The sequence below is a fragment of the Nycticebus coucang genome, chromosome 18 (genome assembly GCF_027406575.1).
Source record: "Nycticebus coucang isolate mNycCou1 chromosome 18, mNycCou1.pri, whole genome shotgun sequence".
NCBI lineage: Eukaryota > Metazoa > Chordata > Mammalia > Primates > Lorisidae > Nycticebus > Nycticebus coucang.
In genome coordinates this window covers 55252528-55277523 of record NC_069797.1, presented here as the reverse complement: position 1 = coordinate 55277523, position 24996 = coordinate 55252528, and the positions used below count along the sequence as shown (strand labels likewise).

The following is a 24996-nucleotide window of genomic DNA, read 5'->3' as shown; positions in this document are numbered from 1 at the left end:
AAGCAGCCTATAGCTCAAGCAGCTAAGGCGCCATCCACATACACCAGAGCTGGCGGGTTCAAATCTAGCCTGGGCCTGCCAAACAACAATGACAACTACAACCAAAGAATAGTCGGGCGTTGTGGTGGGCACCTGTAGTCCCAGCTACTTGGGAGGCCGAGGAAAGAGAATAGCTTGAGCCCAAGAGTTTGAGGTTGCTGTGAGCTGTGACACCACAGCACTCTACCAAGGGTGACAAAATGAGACTCTGGCTTAAAAAAAAAAAAAATTATTTTTTTATTTTTTATTGTTTTTGAGACAGAGCCTCAAGCTGTTGCCCTGTGTAGAGCGCGGTGGTGTCACAGCTCACAGCAATTTCAAACTCTTGGCCTCAAGCTATTCTCTTGCCTCAGCCTCCCAAGTAGTTGGGTTACAGGCGCCCACCACAATGCCTGACTATTTTTAGAGGCAGGCTCTTGCTCATGCTGGTCTCGAACCTGTGAGCTCAGGGCAGTCAACCCGCCTTGGCCTCCTAGAGTTCTAAGATTACAGGCATTAGCCACCATGTCTGGCCTTAACTGAATTTGTACTGAGATGAAGTGTGGGGATTTCTTTTGCTAGAAAATCTGAACAGGCTCGGTGCCTGTAGCTCAGCAGCTAGAGCACCAGCTGCATACACTGGAACTGGCAGGTTTGAATCCAGCCTGGGCCTGCCAAACAACAATAACAACTACAACCAAAAAATAGCTGGGTGTTGTGGCGGGCCTGTAGTCCCAGCTACTTGGGAGGCTGAGGCAAGAGAATCCCTTAAGCCCAAGAGTTGGAGGTTGCTGTGAGCTGTGACGCCACTGGTACTCTACTGAGGGCAACAAAATGAGACTCTTCTCAAAAAGAAAAAAAGAAGAAGAAAAGAAAAACTGAACAGACTTGATAAAAAGAGTTTTTAATGATGTTTTCATCCATCTACATATTAACCAGGACTGATCCTATCTAGCTTCTGAGATCAAACGAGAATTGGGCACACCAGGATGGTATGGCTATAGATTTTAATGATGTTTTCTGATTTATATCATAGAGTCGGAAAAGCTGAGTAAGATGAGTTCTCTCTTGGAACGGCTCCATGCAAAGTTTAACCAAAATAGACCGTGGAGTGAAACCATTAAGCTTGTGCGTCAAGTCATGGTGAGGATTGTGGTGAAGTGGGTAAAGTGTTGTGTTTAGATAATTATTTAATAAGCTAAGCTCCCTGTGTGGACTCACTTAAACTAGTTACAATAGTGTGTCTTCAATATTATTTATCACAAGATACATGGTGGCGATCAGCTGCAGTTGTCTACCATGGAGGAAGTATATTTATAATATTGTGTTATTTATGAGTTATGGTATACTGGGGTACTTCAAGCAAAGGTGCTAAGAAGTAACACCTATAAGAGACATTTGCTAGAGTGGTTTAATGAGACATTTTTCATTTCTTATTAAGATCCTTGATATTAATGTGATAGATAATGTGCATCTATCATCTATAGGTTTAGTCCTTTATCCTTTTTTTTTCAGACAGAATCTCACTCTGTCAACTTGGGCAGAATGTTGTGGCGTCATCCTCGCTCACAGCAACCTCAAACTCTTAGACTTAAGAGATCCTCTTGCCTCTGCCCCCCTAGTAGCTGTGACTATAGGTGCCCATCTCAGTGCCCAGCTAGTTATTCTGTTTTTAGTAGAGACAGGATCTGGTTGTTGCTCAGAATAGTCTTGAGCTCCTAAGCTTAAGCAATCCACCCCATCTCCTCCTAGAGTGCTAGGATTACAGGTGTGAGCCATAGTGCACAGCTAATATCCCTTATCCGAAATGCTTAGGACCTGAAGTGTTTCATATTTCTGATTATTTTTTAAATTTTGAAATATTTGCATATACATAATATTTTGGGGATAGGACCGAAGTCTAAACAAAATATTCAATTATGTTTCGTAGATACCATAGATACATTGAAGTAGTTTCATACAATAGTTTAAATAATTTTGTGTATGAAACAATGTTGGAACTGTGTTTTGACTGTAACCTGTCAAGTGAGGTCAAGTGTTAAATTTTCCACTTGTGACATCATATAGGAACTCAAAAAGCTTTGAATTTTAGATTTTTGGATTGCTCATATCAAAAATGGTGGAAGCTTGTACTAGTACAGTTTGTGATTGATTCTTAATACAGGTGAACTCTGGGTTTTCACTCATTCACTATCAACCTCTTTCTTGGTAGTACTACTTCTTCCTAAATTATTCACCAGCATCAGAATCCCTTAGCCAGTTACATGGAACATGAGGGGTGGAAGTGTATGTGGTGGCCAGTCTCAAAGCTGGTGTTAGAAGTTCTGTATAATTCTAGTGGTAGTCAAATGAAATAGGAAGACTTTACTTTTATTTTAATTTAATTAATTAATTAATTATTTTTGAGACAGAGCCTCAAACTGTGCTCTGGGTAGAGTGCTATGGCATCACAGCTCACAGCAACCTCCAACTCCTGGGCTTAAGCGATTCTCTTGCCTCAGCCTCCCAAGTAGCTGGGACTACAGGCACCCACCACAACACCTGGCTATTTTTTGGTTGCAGTTGTCATTGTTGTTTGGCAGGCCTGGGCTGGATTCGAACCCGCCAGCTCTGCTGCATGTGGCTGGCACCTTAGTCGCTTGTGCTATAGGCGCTGAGGCTTAATTTAATTTAATTTTATTTTATTTTCTAAATTTTATTTTTATTTTTTTGTTTGTTTTTTTATTGTTTTTGCAGTTTTTCTTCTTTCTTTTTTTTTTTTTTTTTTTTTGTCCAGGGCTGCATTTGAACCTGCCACCTCCTGTATATGGAGCTGGTGCCCTACTCCTTGAGCCACAGGCACCACCCAATTTTATTTTTTTGAGACAGTCTCACTCAGTTGCCCCAGGTGAGAGTAGTATGGCAAACTCCAATGAATTTTCAACATCTGACATGGTTACTACTATAGTAACCTCAAACTCCTTGGTTCAAGCAGTCCTTTTGCTTCAGCCTCCCCAGTAGCTAGAACTACAGATGCCTGGCACAATGGCCCAGCTAGTTTTTCTATTTTTAGTAGAGATGGGGTTTTGTTCATATTCAGGCTGGCAACTCCTGAGCTCAGGTGATTGGCCCGACTTGGCCTCCCAGAGTGTTAGGATTTGTGGTGTGAGCCAGCACACCTGGCCCATTTTAGTAGTTTTATTAGTGTTTTAAATGATGATAAAAGTATAACACAACTAACAGAAGAACTGATTTTGTTGTCTACAGACCTCTTATTTAGGATTGACTCTAGGATTTACTATGTGAATTTGGATCACAGATCATTTTTCTCTTGAGTTTCTCTTGAGTTTCACTTTGCTCATCTGGAAAATGGTGGCAGATAATCCTAGTTTATTTTTCCACATAGTTTTGTCATACGATCAAATAAGGTAATGGATAGCAAAATGTCATGTTGCTAAAAAATGTCTGTAACTGTAAATTATTCAAGTGCATGTGTTTGTTTGTTTGTTTTGGAGACAGAGTCTCAAGCTGTCGCCCTGGGTAGAGTGCTATGATGTCATAGCTCACAGCAACCTCCAACTTGGGCTCAAGTGATCCTCTTGCCTCAGTTTTTCTATTTTTAGTAGAGATGGGGTCTTGCTCTTGCTCAGACTGATCTTGAACCTATTAGCTCAAGCAATCCACCTGCCTTGGTCTATCAGAGGGTAGGATTATAGACGTGTGCATGTGTATCTTCTGACTCAGATATATATACAGTGAAGTATTGAAAAAAAAATCTGCAATAAATGAATGGCAATTTTTCCAGTTTTGGAATTGAGAGATTGTTATTTTTATACTCCAACAACTACATTCTAGTTTCATAAATGTTCTGTAAATGATACTGTCATTAAAGATACATCATGTGCATCTATCATGGTAGCTACACAGACCTGATAGAGGGATTCAGGTAGCTGCTAAGACCCTCTCTGTTAGGGTACCAGCATCTTGGTTTGGTCACCATGGCTTTCCTTGTATACTTATTAGTTCAGATTTAGATACCTAATTTTATTTGTTTATTAAGACTCCAATGAATTTTCAACATCTGACATACTTACCAAATCTCAGTAGATTAACAAGTAAATCAGAATGCCAATTTATTAATCTACAACAAAGGGTTTATCTTTCCAGTTTCCAAAATACTGGTATTCATTGTCCAGAGCACTCCTTCTCTAGTCAGCATGCAAGGAAAGTCAGACTAGTAATAAATCATACATTTGTTGCATAAGAATGAAATTAAAGGGCTCATCGCTTGTGGCTCAAGCAGCTAAGGCACCAGCCACATGCACCTGAGCTGGTGGGTTCGAATCCAGCCCGGGCCCGCCAAACAACAATGACGGCTGCAACCAAAAAATAGCCGGGCGTTGTGGCGGGCGCCTATAGTCTCAGATACTTGGGAGACGTAGGCAGGAGAATTGCTTAAGCCCAGGAGTTGGAGGTTGCTGTGAACTGTGATGTCATGGCACTCTACCCAGGGCTACAGCTTGAGGCTCTGTCTTAAAAACAAAACAAAAAAAGAATGAAATTAAAGTAGAGAGATTTATGTAGGGCATAGAAAGGGCTGAAAAACTACCCTTGTACTAAAAAACTGCTGTCATTTATGGAAACTGGAATGTTTGCAGAGAGAAACTTCTTTCCTGGATAGGATTAGAAAAACCGTTAAATGTTTTGTTCTTTGGTAGTACCTTTTCTAGACTGTATGTTCTCTTTTCATAGGGTCAATATTGTTTCCCTAAAATTTGTATTTTTCAGATTACATGCACCTTGTTAAACTTGAGAATTGTCAAATCTGAGCTACTTCATTTGTCATTTAATTGTCTAAACATTAACATATAATCACTTCTACAAGAGGCAGAGCTCATCTATTACATTTTGATTCTTCCTAATATTTCCCTGAAGGTTATCTGATGTTAGATCTGGGAATACCCTTTCCTACCCTCATTTTATGGATATGTATGTATCCCATATATATGAATTTTTCTTTCTTTTTATGGATGGACATAATGATAGTTAAGAGTCTGTAGGCTACGTAGAGTCTATAGACTATTCTGAATATTACTACTAGAATAATGTGTATGCTTATCTGAAACACTATTAGCTTGGTTAATTTTTATCTCAAATGTTTTCCCACTTGATTTAGGAGAAGAGGGTTGTGATGAGTTCTGGAGGACATCAGCATTTGGTCAGCTGTTTGGAGACATTGCAGAAGGCTCTCAAAGGTTTGTAAACATCTTGAAATATGCTGACTTCATAAAATTCCCAATTTAAGAAGAATTGTTTTATACTTACACTAGAAAAACTATACTAGATGTTGCTCTTGCTTTCATTTATGCAGTTGGAATGAGTTTTTCCCTGCACTTTTGAAACATTTAGCTTTGAAGGATCAAAAATATTTTGGAGATTGGGTGGTACCTATGGCTCAGTGAGTAGGGCACCACCCCCATATACCGAGAGTGGTGGGTTTGAACCTGCCCGTGCCAACCACAACAAAAAAATAGTGGGGTGTTGTGGCGGGCACCCGTAGTCCCAGCTACTTGGGAGGCTGAGGCAAGAGAATCATCTAAGCCCAAGAACTGGAGGTTGCTGGGCGCTATGACCCCATGGCACTCTACTGAGGGCGACAAAATAAGACTCTGTCTCTAAAAAAAAAAAAAAGTTTGTTTATATAAAAAATATATATATTTTGGAGACTGATAAAAACTTAAACGTAATAGATAAAGGTTAAGTGTAAGTGTATAGCAAGAGAGGCTAAGCATGGTGGTTCATGCCTATAATTCTAGCACTTTAGGAGACCAACGTAGGGGGAATCACTTGAGCCTAGAAGTTCACAGCTGCAATTAGCTGTGCTCATGTAGCTGTATTCTAGCCTAAACATCAGAATAAGATCATGTCTCTTTTAAGGAAAAGAATATGTTCTCTTTTAATTAATTCTCAGTAAGAAGATGGCTATTTCATAGCTGGGCATTGTGGTGGGCACCTGTAGACCCAGCTACTCGAGAGGCTGAGGCAAAAGAATCCCCTAACCCCAAGAGCTGGAGGTTGCTGTGAGCTGTGATGCCATAGCACTGTACCGAAAAGGTTTTTTTTTTTTTTTTTTATAGAGACAGAGTCTTACTTTATCACCCTTGGTAGAGTGGTAGAGTGTTGTGGCATCACACAGCTCATAGCAACCTCCAAATCCTGGGCTTAGGCAATTCTCTTGCCTCAGCTTCCTGAGTAGCTAGGACTATAGGTGCCCGCCACAACGCCTGGCTATTTTTTTGTTGCAGTTTGGCCTGGACGGGTTTGAACCTGTCACCCTTGGTATATGGGGCTGGAGCCCTACCCACTGAGCCATAGGCGCCGCCCCAAAAAGATTTTGACAATGTTTGCAGACACAGTTTTCAGAAAACATAAAATTTAAATCATGAGCTTGATTATTCATGCTTAGAGTGAATTCATAAGCATGAGTACTCTATTGGGAAAAATGAAAGAGATTTTACTTTGATCTACCACAAATTAACCAGTTTTAGCTGTATATTGTCACCTTTTCCCTTTTTTTTTTTTTATTTTTTGGAGACATGGTTTTTCTCTCTCCTGGGCTCAAGTACAGTGGCATCATCATGGTTCCCTGTAACCTCAGATTCCTAGACTCAACTGTTCTTTTTGCCTCAGCCTCCTAAGTAGCTGGGACTATAGAGGGCCTGGCTAAGTTTTCTATTTTTTGTAGAAACAGAGTCTCTTACTCAGGCTGCTTCCAAACTCCGGGCCTCAAGAGATTGTCATCTTAGCCTCCCAAAGTGCTTGCATTACCAACATGAGCCATGGAGTTTGGCTTGTCTTCATTAAATTAAAGGCAAGTAGTCTCAAATAAGGAGTATTAAAAGAGAGAAAAAAGGTTTAATAGGACGGTGCCTGTGGCGTAGGTAGGACGCCGGCCCCATATACTGAGGGTGGTGGGTTCAAACCTGGCCCTGGCCAAACTGCAGCAAAAAAATAGCCAGGCATTGTGGTGGGTATCTAGTTTCAGCTACTTGGGAGGCTGAGGCAAAAGAATCGCCTAAGCCCAGGAGTTGGAGGTTGCTGTGAGCTGTGACGCCATGGCACTCTACTGAGGGCAAAAACAAAAAAGTCTCATAATTTTTCAAATAGATTTTTTTTGGGGGGGGGGCTTTATTAATGCATAGGCCATAGCCAAGCTTTACCAATGAAATTTGTGCGAATTATAAGCATTTTAACTTGCATATGTTTATAGCTTTGGAAGGACAGATATACTGCTTAGGATCTTTATGTCTTTAAAGAATACCTTTTAAAGTTAGTAGGAGCATTCTTTGTGATTTCTTTCTTTCATCCTTTCATAGTAACATCTTTACCAGCAATGACTGATCGTTTGGAGTCTATAGCAAGACAGAATGGGTAAGTAGTCTATCTGTAGGCAGAAATGTTTAATTTAGTGATAACTTTGGGAGGCTTTATTTATGTGTCTTCTATTAATTTTTGTTTTGATTTGTTCCTGCTAGACTGGGCTCTCATCTCAGTGCCAGTGGCACTGAATGTTACATCACGTCAGATATGTTCTATGTGGAAGTGCAGTTAGATCCTGCAGGACAGCTTTGTGATGTAAAAGTGGCTCACCATGGGGAGAATCCTGTGGTATGTGTTGTTGATATTTCACTGGAATCTGTGGGGTTTACTTAGGGACATTAATTTTAAAATGAATTGTGGGGGTTTAAGTAGTTTGGGTTTAGGTTTTTTCATGAGCCACTATAGAGATGATGTGATGGGCTGCAACATTGAGCTATAGAATGGAATTTAGAATAACATGGGTCCCATCTCTGACATCATCCAAGGGCTTTTGACAAGTAGAAACACCAGAGGAACACTTATAATTTCATATCAACAAACGTGAGCCGCAATTGAACAATAGGTGGTGGGGTTACAGAAATAATAATGTATGGTTCCTATCCTCAAAGAGAGTATAATCAAGAAGGACAGATAATCTATTAATAAAAACCCTGTAATAGAGATGAATGTAAAATGTGTATAACCAAACAATTTGATGTGTATTCCAGAGATGGCATTAAGGACAGTTCCTGAAGTTTTAAACAAGTTATGGAAAGTTTACTCCTTTGTACTATTTAATGTTTTGATTTTAAATTTCCTACCCTAACCCCATGGCTAACAAAGTAGGAAGAAGATGCCTTTTGATATTTTAATATAAGAACCTTCTATAATTTTAATGTTTTTGTTGCAATGCATGTGCTATTAATAAAAGAAAAACTTTTGATGTCTTCAAAGGTGTTAAAGTAGTTAAGTGTTTAAACATAATTTCTTTGATTTCAGAGTTGTCCAGAGCTTGTACAGCAGTTAAGGTGAGCAAATTACATTTATTTATATTCCTTGATATTACCAAACAGTGCTGTTATTTACAGCTAGAATTCTTTTTTTTTTTTTTTTTGAGTCAGAGTCTCACTTGGTCACCCTTAGTAAAGTGCCATAGCTGCTGCTGCTTCTTTTTTTTTTTTTTTTTCTGAGACAGAATCTCAAGCTTTTGCCCTGGGTAGAATGCCATAGCTTCATAGCTCACAGCAATCTCCAACTTTTGGGTTCAAGCGATCCTTTTGTCTCAATTATGTATTTTTAGTAGAGATGATGTCTCGATTTTTGCCCAGGCTGGTCTTGAACTTGAGAGCTCAAGCTATCCACCTGCCTCGGCCTCCCAGAGTGCTAGGATTACAGGCTTGAGCCATCTCTCCCAGCCTACCATGGCATCTTAGCTCACAGCAAGCTCAAACTCTTGGGCTCAAGCTATTTATTCTCTTGCTTCAGCCTCCCAGGTAGCTGGGACTACAGGTGTCCGCCACACCTCTGGCTATTTTTTAGAGACAAGCCTTGTTCTTTCTCAGGCTGGTCTCAAACTCGTAGGCTCAAGCATTCCCATTCACCTCGGCCTCCCAAGTTCTGGGATCTATTATAGGCATGAGCCACCACACCTGGCCCTACAGCTAGATTTTGAGACTGTTCAGAAGTTACTTTGTTCAGGAGGAAATTTATTTTCTGGGGCTGAGATTTTTCAGATTCTGTGCTTGTTCGCTTTAGGATTGTCTTAGCATGATTTTTTTTTAACCCTGCTCAATGTGTTCCAGAGTTTCTCACCTTTGGTACTGAATAACGATCTTTTTCTTCCATATTTCTAGGACTTGATTATTTTGAGGTCCGATTTAATAAGGACTTGATTATTTTGAGGGAAAAAATTCTCTACAACAGGCTGTTCATAAAACTAATGACAATTTGGATTGGAAAATTCCTTGCTCTAGGTGGCTGCCTATGCTGCAGGATATTTAACAGCATTCCTGGCCTCTCTGCACTGGCTGCCAGTGGTGTCCCCTCATTTGTTAGAAACAAGTATCTCGATGGTGTTAAGATATTTCTCAACCTCTAGTTGAGATACTACTGATCTAGCCTTAGAAATTCTACATAGAACAAGAGAAATAGAACCTAATCATTCTAGGTTCAGAGAAGACTTGAGAAAATTAAGTCTATACCATGAAAATAACTTTTTCTCTTTCATTTTGAGAAAAATGGTTTCACATTGAATGTTTGTGTTAAACTATCACAGTAAGGGGCGGCGCCTGTGGCTCAGTGGGTAGGGCGCGGGCCCCATATACCGAGGGTGGTGGGTTCAAGCCCAGCCGTGGCCAAACTGCAACAAAAAAATAGCCGGGTGTTGTGGCGGATGCCTGTAGTCCCAGCTACTCAGGAGGCTGAGGCAGGAGAATCGCCTAAGCCCAGGAGTTGGAGGTTACTGTGAGCTGTGTGACACCACAGCACTCTACCAAGGGCGATAAAGTAAGACTTTGCCTCTACAAAAAAAAAAAAAAAACTATCACAGTAAAAGTGTTAGGCTTAAAGACAGACTCTTGAGTAGCTAATGGCTTTTTATTTTTCAATGGAATGGAAATTAACATTCTTTTTTTTTTTTTTTGAAATTAACATTCTTTAATTTAAACCAGAATTAAGACTTGGTAATTTTAGAAAGGTATTACATTGGTTTTGTTTTGAACATAATGAAGTTCTCAGGTACCACATTGGTATGTCTTGTGTTAACATCAAGAAAATAATGTGTTTATAGCAAAATGCATCATATTTGAACCAGCTTTAAAAAATTGAAATGCAACATAAAAAAACCTTTTTTGTGATTTCATTCAATCAATAAGTCTAGGATAGGTTACCATAATACTCCAGCCAATATTTTGGCTCTCACCTGGGATAGGAATCTTTACTAACTCATGAGCTGGTGGTGGTCTTTTTTTTTGAGACAAAGCCTCAAGCTGTCACCCTGGGTAGAGTGCTGTGGCATCATAGCTCACAGCAACCTCCAACTCTTGGGCTCAAGCGATTCTCCTGCCTCCGCCTCCCAAGTAGCTGGGACTACAGGCGCCCGCCACAACGCCTGGCTATTTTTTAGTTGCAGCCGTCGTTGTTGTTTGGCGGGTCCGGGCTGGATTCAAACCCATCAGCTTAGGTGTATGTGGCTGGCGCCTTAGCCACTTGAGCCACAGGCGCCGAGCCTGAGCTGGTGGTGTTCTAAAATTAATTTGTAAGTTTGTTTTTAAGTGGGATCCTCACAAAGAATGTTAGTCTTTACCTGATACTTTTAGTCAGTTAGTATAGGTGGCAATATTAAGTCAGGGAATATATTGTGATGGCGTTCTTGTTTCTTTTTACTGTTTTCATTGCACTACGGAGTGTAGTGTTCAATAAATGGTAACACGATGTCTGATAGAAAGGTCTGATTTTGTCACATTGCCATGACAGGTTAGCTTTCCAGAGAACCTTTTCTTTCTTTCTTTTTTTTTTTTTTTTTAAGATTATAAAACGTTAAGAGAATTGTTGAAATAAGTCAGTTTCCTAAACTTACCCACAAAAGCCCATTTGACTAAGAATCTAAGCCTGAATATCAGGTCCTAGAAAGTCAGAGGTCATGGTCATAGTTTTTTCTCCTGGGCAGATTTGGTCATAGAAATATTTTGGAATGTGTGGTTCACCACCAGAGAACCCTACCACACCCTTTTTTCTCTAGGTCTTCATCTCTCTCCTAGTGTTTGTTTTTCCTCTCAACTGTACCTGCAAGAAGGTTCTGTCTTCTCAGTGTTTTATGCTTTCTACCTCTACTACCTAAAGTTTTTTTCCTTCCCTCCTTTTCCCATTCCCTCCCTCCCTCCTGCCTTCCTTCTCCCTCCTATCATGAGTGGCATTCTCACAACTTCAAATTCCTAAGGTCAAGTGATCTTCCTGCCTCAGCCTCCTGAGTAGCTGAGACTATAGGCATGTGCCACCATTCCTTGCTTATTTTTTCTATTTTTGTTACAGATGGGGACTCACTCTTGCTCAGGCTGGTCTCCAACTTCTGGCCTTAAGCAGTCTTCTGACCTTGGCTTTCCTGAGTGCTGGGGTTACAGGCATGAGCCACTGTACCTGGCCTAAAGTTTTATTTTCTATCTACATCTAATCTTAGTTACATATTAAGAGGAAAGGAACTGGGTGTATTAATGGATCCTCTAGTTCCGGCTACTCAGGCAAGTGAGATGGGAGGATTGCTTGAGGCCAGGAGTTTGAGTCCAGCCTGGGCAACATAGTGAGACCCTATTTTTTTTTTTTGCAGTTTTTGGCCAGGGCTGGGTGAACATGCCACCTCTGGCATATGGGGCCTGTGCCCTACTTCTTTGAGCCACATGTGCCGCCCCCTGTCTTTTAAAATTGAATAAACCTCTGGAGGCTGAGACAAGAGAATCACTTGAGCCCAAGAGTTCGAAGTTGCTGTGCACTATGATGCCACAGCACTCTACCAAGGGCAACAAAGTGAGACTCTGTCTTAACAAAAAAAAAAAAAAAGAAAATGAATAAAAACTTCGCCTGGGCTGGGCATGGTGGCTCATGCCTGTCTCTGGGAGGCCAAGATGGGTGGATCATCTGAGCTCAGGTGTTTGAGATCAGCTTGACAAGAGCGAGATCCTGTCTCTAAAAATAGCTGGGCGTTGTGACGGGCACCTGTAGTCCCAGCTACTTGGGAGGCTTAGACAAGAGAATCGTTATTTTTTATTTTCTTTTTTGGGACCGAGTCTCACTTTGTCACCCTCGGTAGAGTGCTGTGGCATCACAGCTCACAGCAACCTCAAACTCTTGGGCTTAAGTGATTCTCTTGCCTCAGCCTCCCAAGTAGTTGTGCCTGCCAAAATGCCCAACTCGTTTTTAGAGAAGAAGCCTTGCTTTTGCTCAGGCTGGTCTCGAACCTATGAGCTCAGGCAATCCACCTACCTTGGCCTGCCAAGTGCTGGGATTACAGACGTGAACCACCACACCTGGCCTAGAGAATTGCTTGAGCCTAAGAGTTTTAGGTTGCTATGAGCTAAGACTCCATGGCACTCTACCAAGGGCGGCAAAGTAAGACTTAGTCTCACAAAAAACAAAACAAAACTCAGCCTGGGCAATACAGTGAGACCCTATTTCCAGAAAAAATTATTTAATGATTAGTGGGGCATGGTGGTGTGCACCTGTCGTCCAAGTTACTCAGGAGGCTGAGTAGAGAGGATCACTTGAGCCAAAGGAGTATGAAAGTTGGAGGTTGCAGTAAGTTAAGTTCATGCCACTACACTCCTGTCTGGGCAATGAAACAAGACTTTGCCTCTAAATAAACAAACAAACTTAAAAAAAAGGAAAATGACTCAATTAAACCAGATTTCCTTATTTGAGAGCTAATTAGTATGTGAATTGTCAGGTGCTTTGGTTGGCGTCCTTTTGATTTTTATACTGTTTATTAGCATCTGCCCCAGAAAAATCTGGCGGAAAGAGAAGGGAAAATATTTCCTTTTCTTTTGCTACTTTTGATTGACTGGAAAACTTTTGAGGAAAAAGATTAAAGCAGATTTTTAAAATTAGTTTCATATAGCTGTTATTTTTGGCACTTTGTTATAAATTGGGTATTAACTGTATGTTGTATTCTTTTTCCTTTCTCCTCTTCTTGGAACACTCTCTAGGGAAAAAAATTTTGATGAATTTTCTAAGCACCTCAAGGGCCTTGTTAATCTATATAACCTTCCAGGGGACAAGTAAGTATTTTTTTTCTTTTGTTTGAAAAAAAAAAAATCTGTATAAATCTATAAGCCATTTTATCTTTAGAAATTTGCCAACTTTTCTGCTATATCTTATTCCTGATTTCTACTCATACTACAGTATATAACTTAGCTTCCAATTTTTGTCTTTTCAAGGCATTTTAAACAGGCAATGTCTGCATTAATGAATTATGTTAGAAGACAGAGTATAATTCTTGTCATGTCTCAAACAAATTGATTTCTAGGACAAAAGGAATTAGTTGTGGCATTGGCTTATCGTTTCTATTTTTTTTTTTTTTTTTGTAGAGACAGAGTCTCACTGTACCGCCCTTGGGTAGAGTGCCGTGGCGTCACATGGCTCACAGCAACTTCTAACTCTTGGGCTTACGCAATTCTCTTGCCTCAGCCTCCCGAGCAGCTGGGACTACAGGCGCCCCCCACAATGCCCGGCTATTTTTTTTTGTTGTTGTTGTTGTTGTTGTTGCAGTTTGGCTGGGGCTGGGTTTGAACCCGCCACCCTTGGCATATGGGGCCGGCGCCCTACTCACTGAACCACAGGCGCCGCCCCGTTTCTATTTTTAACCTACCAGGGATTCTATTAACCTGCTTGGGTTCTTTAAACATGGGTAAAATTTAGCTTTGATAGTAATAAAAATTTGATTTCCGGGCGGCGCCTATGACTCAAAGGACTAGGGCACCAGTCCCATTTGCCGGAGGTGGTGGGTTCAAGCCCAGCCCCAGCCAAAACTGCAAAAAACCCCAAAACAAAACAATTAGATTTCATAGTGATAAAAATCACTTAACATATTTTTTAATGTTTTAAAGTTTTTTTGTTTTTTCTTTTTTTGCAGTTTTTGGCCGGGGCTGGGTTTGAACCCTCCACCTCCGGCATATGGGGCCAGCACCCTACCCCTTTGAGCCACAGGCACCACCCTTGTTATTTTTTTTTTTTTAAGAGACAGATTGTCACTTTGTCACCCTCGGTAGAGTGCCATGGTGTCACAGCTCACAGCAACCTCCAACCCTTGGGCTTAGGTGATTCTCTTGCCTCAGCCTCCCAAGTAGCTGGGACTACAGGCACCTACCACAACGCCTGGCTATTTTTCTGTTGCAGTTTGTCCGGGGCCAGGTTTGAACCTGCCACCCTCAGTATATGGGACTGGCGCCCTACTCACTGAGCCACAGGCGCTGCCCAGAAAATAGTTACTTTTTAAAAAAATATTTAAAAATTAAAAAAAAATTAGATTAAAAGAAATTTAAATTAAAAGAGTTGCCTCCTTATTATAGAGTTGCCCTCTACACTTTCCATGTCAATGTGTGTGCATATTATAAATGTATATGTTTCACCTGTTTAACTCATATTCTCCTTATCTACTCTTCAGCAAACTGAAGACTAAAATGTACTTGGCTCTCCAGTCCTTAGAACAGGATCTATCTAAAATGGCAATTATGTACTGGTAAGATCGCTAAAGTATCAATTATATATGACTCTCAACTTTTTCTCCCAGGGGATTAGGGTCCTATTTTATCTGAAGACTTGTCAAACCCTGACTCTCATCTGATAAATAATAGCCTAGTTGTAATTTTTATTTACTGTACTACATACTGGTGTGTACTTGGAAATAATCTTTTTTTTTTTTTAGAGACAGAGTCTCAACTTCGTCATTCTCAGTAGAGTCTAGGCGGAATTTTTAAGATAGTATTATAAGACTTTTCAGGTGGTGCCCGTAGCTCAGTGGGTTTGAACCCAGCCCAGGCTAGCTAAAGCAACAAAGACAACAACAACAACAAATAGCCGGGCATTGTTACAGGTGCCTGTAGTCCCAGCTACTTGGGAGGCTGAAGCAAGAGAATCACTTAAGCCCAAGAGTTTGAGGTTGCTGTGAGCTGTGATGCCACGTACTCTACCCAGGGTGATGGCTTGAGACTCAACAAAAAAAGGCTTTTCATCGCTGAACTCAATTGCACACTGTATGGCAAGACCATACATGTGGGATTAAATGTAATCAAATGTACATCATTTGTCTTCCAGGAAAGCAACTAATGCTGGTCCTTTGGATAAGATTCTTCATGGAAGTGTTGGCTATCTCACACCAAGGAGTGGGGGTATGTGATTCTGTTTTCCTTTTAGCAAGCTGTCTAATTTTGGTGGAGGCGTCTTTGCTTTTAATTTCACTTTGGTTTTATAAAGATGAAAACAGAATGAGAAAATAACCAGTCATTTGTGTATTTTTTTTTTGTTGTTGTTGTTGCAGTTTGGCGGGGGCTGGGTTTGAACCCGCCACCCTTGGCATATGGGGCCGGCGCCCTACTCACTGAACCACAGGCGGTGCCCATCATTTGTGTATTTTATAAAGATTTCTAAGCTTTCAATACCTACCCTCCCCTAGTTTTTTTTTCAATTGTATGAAGTAAAGTGTTGCTCTCAGAATCAATACTTAATCTCCTGTCATATTTCATAACCTGTTTTGGAGCATGAATCCTCATATATTTGAACTATTTTTTTGAATATACTTTTATAGAAATGTGACTGTTTTCCTTTATTTTTATTTACCTGAGAAGGATACAGTAATGAGCTTTATTTTTCATAGGTCATTTAATGAACATTAAATATTATGCTTCTCCTTCTGACCTGCTGGATGATAAGACTACATCTCCCATCATTTTGCATGAGAATAATGGTAAGACTTTACTTGTAAGGCTACTGAAAGTTTTGTTTAGTGTTCTAGAAATATTTTTAAGATTTGAATGCCCAGCTTACTGTAATTTCTGGTTTGCTACTCCTTAATAAGTTTCCTTTCCTTACCATTTTCATCATCTGTACAACACCTCCCCCACACACATGCCAATACACACATACCAATACACACATACCAAACTAGATACATGCATAACAGAATAAGTACTTTTTTTTAGTTTTTTTTTTTTTTTTGAGTCCTTCAGGCTAGAGTGGTCAGCCTAGCTCATAGCAACCTCAAACTCTTTGGCTCAAGCAATTTTACTGTAGTCTCCGAAGTAGCCGTGACTACAGGCAAACACCATAGTGCCCTGCTAATTCATTCTGTTTTTTGTTTTTTTGGGGAGGGGGGGGGTTTGAGACAGAGCTTCAAGCTGTTGCCCTGGGTAGAGTGCCATGGCGTCACAGCTCACAGCTACCTCAAACTCCTAGGCTTAAGTGATCCTCTTGCCTCAGCTGCCCAAGTAGCTGGGACCATAGGCGCCCGCCACAATGCCAGCTATTTTTTGGCTGTAGTTGGCCTTGTGTGACAGGCCCGGGCTGGATTTGAACCAACCAGCTCTGGTGTATGTGGCTGACGCCTTAGCCGCTTGAGCCACAGGCGCCAAGCCTATTTTTGTTTTTTGTTTTTTTTGAGATAGAGTCTCAGTATGTCACCCTCGGTAGAGTGCCGTGGTGTCACAGCTCACAGCAACCTCAAACTCTTGGGCTTAAACAATTCTCTTGCCTCAGCCTCCCAAGTAGTTGAGATTAGAGGCAACCGCCACAATACCCGGTGATTGTTTTTGTTGTAGTTGTCATTGTTTCCTTAGCTGGCCTGGGCCAGGTTTGAACCCACTAGCCTCAGTGTATATGCCCAGTGCCCTACCCACTGAGCTACAGGCACCGCCCAATTTTTTCTGTTTTTATTTATTTTTTTGAGACAGGGTCTCGCTATGTTGCCCTCGGTAGAGTGCTATGGCGTCACAGCTCACAGCAACCTCAAACTTTTGGGCTTAAGCAATTCTCTTGCCTCAGCCTCCCAAGTAGCTGGGACTATGGTTGCCTGCCACAATGCCCGGCTATTATTTTGTTGTTGTTGTCATTGCTGTTTAGCAGGCCCGGACAGGTTTCAAACCTGCCAGCCACAGTGTAACCACTGAGCTACAGGTGCCGAGCCTTTTTCTGTTAATAGTAGAGATAGCGTCTTGCCTTTGCTCAGGCTGGTTTTTTAAACTTCTGAGCTCTAGAGTGGCCTTCCATAGTTCTAGGAATGATTACAGGCATGAGTCACTGTGCCTGACCAAGAATAAGAACTTTTGAGTAAATAAATAAATGAGTGAATCAAGAGTTACAAACCGTATGATCTGATGTAATCAGCTTTACTAATTATACTAAAGGCACAAAAGGCTGGGCTGGGTGGCACATACATATAGTCCCTACTACTAGGGCGGCTAAGGTGTGGAGGATTGCTTGGACCCAGGAGGTCAAGCCTATAGTGTGCTCTGTTTAAACTTGTGAATAGTCGTTGCGCTCTAGGGCGGCACCTGTGGTTCAGTCGATAAGGCGCCGGCCCCATATACCGAGGGTGGTGGGTTCAAACCTAGCCCCGGCCAAACTGCAACCAAAAAATAGCCGGGCGTTGTGGCGGGCGCCTGTAGTCCTAGCTACTCGGGAGGCTGAGGCAAGAGAATCGCTTAAGCCCAGGAGTTGGAGGTTGCTGTGAGCTGTGTGAGGCCACGTCACTCTACCGAGGGCCATAAAGTGAGACTCTGTCTCTACAAAAAAAAAAAAAAAATAGTTGTTGCGCTCTAGCCTCAGCAATATACACATACAGCACAGGACCCCATCTCATTTCTTTTTTTTTTTTTTTTGCAGTTTTTGGCCAGGGCTGGGTTTGAACCCACCACCTCCGGCATATGGGGCCAACGCCCTACTCTTTTGAGCCACAGATGCCGCCCCCTGGACCCCATCTCTTTAAAAAACAAGTGAAGAACTTAGTTAACTTACTAAAGAACTGCAGTAATGGATGTTATTTTACACCAAAAGACAGTGAGAGGTGGACTAAATAGCTCATTTAGTCCCTTTGTAACTTTACTTGTTGAATCTATTCCATATTTATAATCTTACTTAAATGTATTCTGAAGATGGAGAAAATAAGTAAATACTGGTAATATTGGCCTTCAAATTTTTTTTCTTTGGACTGTCTTGTTTCTTGTGTTTTATTTACTGAGAAAAAGAGTTATTGTTTGGTTATTAAGGTAACTGTAGGAATTATAAGTTACATAGAAATTATAGTATTTGATAAATTATGGCTGACAAGTAATGCAGAAATTAACCTTTTTTTGTTGTTGTTAAATGTTGCAATCCCCTCAATTTGTATTACGTTGAAAACTACCCTTTCCATTCTTATTCCCAGTTCCTCGATCTTTGGGCATGAATGCATCAGTGACAATTGAAGGAACATCTGCTATGTATAAACTCCCTATTGCACCGTTAATTATGGGGTCACACCCAGTTGACAACAAATGGTAAGTTAAACATAATTTTATAATAGCAAACTCTATTTTTCCAACTTCAAGCCCAGTATGGAACAAGTATTTCATTTGGCTCTTTTCCACTTGAATTTGTATAAGTTGGCTTTTTATTTTATCCGTAACTTTCTTTTTTGTTCAGTACCTGAACGTTCTCTCTGAAGTCTGCTTATAGAACATATTCTGTTCGTTGAGAGAGAAAGAAGAGAAATGCAAATATCCTCTAGTTTAATGATCGGTCCATTTTGTAGGCAGTTCCTGCGTTACAAATGAGATAGGTTCTGTGGGATTGTTCTAAAGTTGAATTTGTATGTAAGTTGAAGGAGGTACATTTACATATTACCTGCTTCATTTGTAAGTGTGAGTTGTATGTGATTCTGATGTTTGTAACTTGGGGATCAAACCTGTATCTTATGTTCAGTTGGAGTTCCTTTTATTTTTTATTTGAAGTTTCATTGAAGTAATGATGGTAGAACATTCCTGAGGATGAGTGTTTGATTAAATACTACCCCATTAATAAATAGCATGTTCTGGAATTGGTGGAAAGAATTTCAAAGAGTGAGCTTTTTTCTTTTAGAGACAGAGTCTCACTTTGTTGCCCTTGGTAGAGTGCTGTGGCGTCACAGCTCACAGCAACCTCCAACTCCTGGGCTCAGGGTGATTCTCTTGCCTCAGCCTCCCGAGTAGCTGGGACTACAGGTGCCCACCACAACGCCTCGCTATTTTTTTGTTGTTGTTGGAGTTTGGCCTGGGCTGGGTTTGAACCTGCCACCCTTGGTATATAGGGCCAGTGCCCTACCCACTGAGCCACAGGCACCACCCAAGAGTGAGCTTTTGATAGAGTTTGTAAGTATGTGTCTATGTGATACATACAAATCTACTAATAGATGTTTGGATTTTTTCTTTCATATCAAGTCAAAATCAACCCTTCTCTGCCTCTTTTGTTTGAAGGACCCCTTCCTTTTCTTCAGTCACCAGTGCCAACAGTGTTGACCTTCCTGCTTGTTTCTTCTTAAAATTTCCTCAGCCAATCCCAGTATCTAGAGCATTTGTTCAGAAACTACAGAACTGCACAGGTGAGTTTTGACCATGAGAAGCCAATACTGACTTGTTGTAAATGTGGAAAGAAAACTTCAAATTCAGATTATGTCAGTCTTGTAAGCCTCAGTGAAATACTGATGGGTATAGATATTATCCTTCTTTGTACTAGTAATGCTTAATAAGTGCTTTTTGAACAAATGTGTGAATGAATGTAGAAATCATGAAGGGGAAATTAAAGTGTTAACGTTTTTATCTTAATATGATCACTATATTGATCCTTGTTTTTCCAGGAATTCCACTGTTTGAAACTCAACCAATTTATGTACCCCTGTATGAACTGATCACTCAGTTTGAGCTGTCAAAGGACCCTGACCCCATATCTTTGAATCACAACATGCGGTTTTATGCTGTAAGTAAGGCCCGTGGAGTTGGAATATTATAGGTTATGTTTGGACCGAAGATGATGTCCTACTTCTTCAGTAAGGCAGGAAATTATAGAGATACCTGAAACATACTAAAGAAAAAGATCATGCGTTCCCATCAGGAAACAACAGTCTATATTCTCTTATTGAACTTTCAGATGAAATTCCTTAATTGTATTTCAAACATTTACAAGCTCATAAGTAGTTATTAAGAATTCTTATTGTTGGGTGGCGCCTGTGGCTCAACGGAGTAAGGCGTAAGGCGCCGGCCCCATATGCTGGAGGTGGCGGGTTCAAACCCAGCCTCGGCCAAAAACTGCAAAAAAAAGAATTCTTATTGTTGGGGTAGCACCTGTGGCTCAGTGATTAGGGCACCAGCCTCATGTACCAAGGGTGGAGGGTTCGAACCCGGCCCTGGCCAAACTGCAACAGAAAATAGCTGGGTGTTGTGGCGGGCGACTGTAGTCCTAGCTACTCAGGAGGCTGAGGCAAGAGAATCACTTAAGCCCAAGAGCTGGAGGTTGCTGTGAGCTGTGACACCACAGCACTCTACCAAGGGCAACAAAGTGAGATTCTGTCTCTAATAAAAAAAAAAAAAAAAAAAAGAATTCTTACTGTTGCTTGGGCTCAGTGGCTCAGGGCTGTAATCCTAGCACTCTGGGAGGCGAAGGTGGGTGGATCACTTGAGCTCGTGAGTTCAAGACCAGTCTGAGCAAAAGCAAAACCCCATCTCTACTAAAAATAGGAAAAACTCACTGGGCATTGTGGCAGGAGACTGCAGTCCCTGCTTCCCTGGAGATAAGATAAGGGTATTGCTTGAGCCCAAAAGACTGAGATTGCTGTCACTGAGCTATGATGAACCACTCACAGTACTCTACTCTGGGTGATGAAGTAAGACTCTGTCTCAAAAAAAAAAAAGAATTCCTTTTGTTAATTCTTCAAGTGCCATTATTTTATAATCTGGGAAAGTCCTACAAATACTTATAGAGAAGAAAGTGCTAGAATAAATACATTATGAAAGTTTCCAAAAGCTCTTTAAGGCATGAATTTTCTTTTTTTTTTAATTGATTTTTTTTTTTTTTTTTTTTTTTTTTTTGTAGAGACAGGGTCTCACTTTGTGGCCCTCGGTAGAGTGCCGTGGCCTCACACAGCTCACAGCAACCTCCAACTCCTGGGCTTAAGCGATTCTCTTGCCTCAGCCTCCCGAGTAGCTGGGACTACAGGCACCCACCACAACGCCTGGCTATAATTAATTGATTTTTTTATTGTTAAATCATAGCTGTGTACATTTGTGCAATCAAGGGGTACAATGTGCTGGTTTCATATACAATCTGAAATATTCTCATCAAACTGTTCAACGTAGCCTTCATGGCATTTTCATAGTTATTGTATGTAGACATTTGTATTCTGCATTAGTAGGTTTCGCCTGTACCCATTCTAAGATGCACTGTAGGTGTGGCCCTACCCATTACCCTCCCTCCGCCCTGACTTCCCTCCTTCCTTCCCCTCCCTTGGCCCTTTCCCCATATTCTTGTGCTATAGTTGGTTTATAGCCTTCTAAGGCATGAATTTTCTTGAATGTTTGACAGTGATCTAAATAGTAGTTGCCAAATTCTGGCTGTATTTTTTATGTATTTATACACGCACACATACATATATGGGGTGTTTTATTAAAAATAGAGATTTTGCATTTATGTTAGGGGTGTCCATCCTGTGGCTTGTAGGTCACATGCAGATTTTGTGAGGACTTTTTTGCTCATCTGTTGTGTCGGATAGTACGAAAAGTATGCATGGTCCTTTTTTAACTCATCAGCTTTTGTTAGTGTTTGCGTATCTAATGTGTAGCCCAAAACAATGTATTCTTCTGATGTGTAGCAGAGGAAAAAAAAGGTTGGACATCCCTGACTTATGGCTTAGGTACCGCATTAATACAGATTTCTGAGGTAATTATTATATAGGTCAGGAAACCATGAGTACAGCACATTTACTAAAAAGGGATCTTTTCAGCTAAATGATTAATTAACTGGCATTTATAATATACACCAAAGAATTCACTGTAGAGTTTATTACTCCCCAAGACTTTGTTGCACTTTTGAGGAATAGTTTTTTTTCAACCACATAGTTTATGGTAGTACTCTTCTTTTTGCCCAGGCTCTTCCAGGTCAGCAGCACTGCTATTTTCTCAACAAGGATGCACCCCTTCCAGATGGCCGAAGTCTACAGGGAACTCTTGTTAGCAAAATCACCTTTCAACACCCTGGCCGAGTTCCTCTTATCCTAAATCTGATCAGACACCAAGTTGCCTATAACACCCTAATTGGAAGTTGTGTCAAAAGAACTATTCTGAAAGAAGGTACTGGATTTCTTTCGATATACTTACAAGAAGATGGAAACTGACTACTCTAGTGGTTGTATTATTTGTTGGCTTATCAAAATCACTTGCCAAACTTTTACAACTATAGATGCTTGGTTTCCACACTCAGATGAACTGATTAGAACCTCAATGAAAAGCATTGGGAATCTAATCTCTACAAATGATTTTGCTTGAAGCAGTGTGTAGATTGGCATTTAGAAATCTCAGATTTTGGGGAGTGTTCTTAACTCTTTGTGAAAATAATAATGTATTTGGGTATTTTAAGGCTTGTACCTTATCAGGTATGAATTAATACAAGGTAGAGGCAAGGCATGGTGGCTCACACCTATAATCCTAGTACTCTGGGAGGCTGAGGCGGGTGGATTGCTTGGGCTCATGAGTGTGAGACCAGCTTGAGCGAAAGCGAGAACACATCTCTACTAAAAATAGAAAAACTGAGGCAAGAGGATCGCTTGAGCCCCAGTTGGAGGTTGCTGTGAGCTATGATGCCATTGCACTCTACTCAGGGCAACAGCTTGAGACTCTGTCTCAAAAAAAAAAAGGAAAAAATACAAGGTAGAACTTGGAGTGCTATAGTGAGACAAGATTTCTTTTTTGGGGGGGAGGGTGTCTCACTTTGTCATCCCTGTTAGAGTAGCTGGGACTATAGGCACCTACCACGATGCCCACGTATTTTTAGAGACGAGGTCTCACTCTGGCTTAGACTGGTCCTGACCTTGTTAGCTTAGGCTATCCACCTGCCTCAGCCTCCCAGCATGCTAGGATTACAGGTGTGAGCCACTGTGCCTATCTAATCATATAGCTTTTTTTTTTTTTTTTTTTTTGGCTGGGGCTGGGTTTGAACCCGCCACTTCTGGTATATGGGGCCGGCACCCTACTGCTTTGAGCCACAGGCGCTGCCCTAATCACATACCTTTTTTTTTTTTTTTAAGAGACAGAGTCTCACTTTATCGCCCTCAGTAGAGTGCTATGGCGTCACACAGCTCACAGCAACCTCCAGCTTCCGGGCTTAGGCGATTCTCTTGCCTCAGCCTCCCAAGTAGCTGGGACTACAGGCGCCCGCCACAACGCCCAGCTATTTTATGTTGCAGTTTGGCCGGGGCTGGGTTTGAACCCACCACTCTTGGTATATGGGGCTGGCGCCCTACTCACTGAGCCACAGGCGCCGCCCAATCACATAACTTTTAAATAGTGAGATCTATGCCCTTTTCTTTTTCTTTCAGGATGCTGGAATGCTTATGTTTTTCGAACACAGTTGGCTATTAGAGGCCTGCCTATAAATTTTAGCTGCTCTAGCCAACCAGAGTTGATTTTTTTTTTCTTTTTTTTTGAGATAAGGTCTCACTCTGTTTCCTGAGGTAGAGTGCAGTGGCGTCATCATAGTTCACTGGGAACCTCAAACTCCTGGGCTCAAATGATCCTCCAGCCTCTTGAGTAACTGGAACTATGCAACCAGCCACCATGTCTGGTTAGGCTCACTGTTTTCTGTTTTGTTTTTTTTTTTGTAGAGATAGGGTCTCAGTCTTGCTGGGCTGGTCTTGAACTCCTGACCTCAAGCAGACTCCTCTGTCCTCAGCATCCCAAAGTGCTAGGATTACAGGTGTGAGCCACTACCTGGCCCACAGTTGATTTTTTTTTTTACCTTATTCATAAAGCACTCCAGTGTTACATACGTTATCAGTGCAAATGATAGGCAAGAAGAAACAGGGAGGGTAAACATTTCATGGAACTAAAAACTGCTTTAGAAATTAAAAAAGGAGGGCTGCACCTATGGCTCAGTGAGTAGAGTGCCGGCCCCATATATTGAGGGTGGTGAGTTCAAGCCTGGCACCAGCCAAACTGCAACAAAAAAATAGCCAGACATTGTGGCAGGCGCCTATAGTCCCAGCTACTCGGGAGGCTGAGGCAAGAGAATCGCCTAAGCCCAAGAACTGGAGGTTGCTGTGAGCTGTGATGCCATGGCACTCCACTGAGGGCAACAAAGTGACACTCTGTCTCTAAAAAACAAAAAGAAAAAAAAGAGAATTTTTTCTTTTTTTTTAAGGCAGAGTCTTGGCAGTGCCTGTGGCTCAGTGGGTAGGGCACCCCATATACTGAGGGTGTTGGGTTCAAACCTGGCTCTGGCCAAACTGCAACAAAAAAATAGCCAGGCATTGTGGCAGGCACCTGTAGTCCCAGCTCGAGAGGCTGAGGCAAGAGAATTGCCTAGGCCCAGGAGTTGGAGGTTGCTGTGAGCTATGGTGGCACGGTATTCTACCGAGGGCAATAAAATGAGACTCTGTCTCTACAAAAAAAAAAAAAACAAAAGACAGAGTCTCACTCTGTTACCCTAGGTAGGGTGCTGTGGCATCATAGCTCACAGCAACCTCAAACTTCTTTTTTTTTTTGTTTTGTTTTGTTTTGAGACAGAGTCTCAAGCTGTTGCCCTGGGTGGAGTGCTATGGTGTCATAGCTCACAGCAACCTCCAACTCTTGGGCTCAAGTGATCCTCTTGCCTGAGTTTTTGTATTTTCAGTAGAGATGGGCGTCTCACTTTTTCTCAGGCTGGTCTTGAACTAGTGAGCTCAAGCCATCCACCCGCCTTGGCCTCCCAGAGTACTAGGATAATAGGCATGAGTCACTGCACTTGGCCAACAACCTCAAACTCTTTAGCTTTTGCAGTTCTCTTGCTAAAACCTCCCGAGTAGCTGGCCCTACAGGTACCCGCCCCAATGCCCAGCTAGTTTTTCTGTTTTTAGTAGAGGCGAGGTCTTACTCTTTGCTCAGGCTGGTCTCAGACTCCTGA

General features: G+C 41.4%; 1 protein-coding gene across 5 annotated transcripts in view; it reads left to right on the top strand.

Moving 5' to 3' along the window:
* The window catches only part of MED1 (mediator complex subunit 1), a 55139-nt gene that overhangs the window by 19936 nt on the left and 10207 nt on the right, over positions 1 to 24996 (top strand). For 3 of the 5 annotated variants that reach the window (XR_008375554.1, XM_053569421.1, XM_053569418.1), the window contains exons 3-15: positions 1055 to 1161; positions 5174 to 5252; positions 7374 to 7428; positions 7533 to 7665; positions 8356 to 8384; positions 13050 to 13121; positions 14507 to 14581; positions 15157 to 15230; positions 15716 to 15805; positions 18260 to 18371; positions 19326 to 19450; positions 19706 to 19824; positions 21989 to 22190. Coding sequence is in view for 4 of the 5 variants with exons in the window: in XM_053569421.1 (XP_053425396.1) it covers positions 1055 to 1161; positions 5174 to 5252; positions 7374 to 7428; positions 7533 to 7665; positions 8356 to 8384; positions 13050 to 13121; positions 14507 to 14581; positions 15157 to 15230; positions 15716 to 15805; positions 18260 to 18371; positions 19326 to 19450; positions 19706 to 19824; positions 21989 to 22190 (1272 nt within the window). In the remaining variant the exon portion in view is untranslated. Of the gene's footprint in view, positions 1 to 1054; positions 1162 to 5173; positions 5253 to 7373; positions 7429 to 7532; positions 7666 to 8355; positions 8385 to 13049; positions 13122 to 14506; positions 14582 to 15156; positions 15231 to 15715; positions 15806 to 18259; positions 18372 to 19325; positions 19451 to 19705; positions 19825 to 21988; positions 22191 to 24996 lie in introns of those variants that run through there. The other 2 variants (XM_053569419.1, XM_053569420.1) reach the window with 2 other exon arrangements.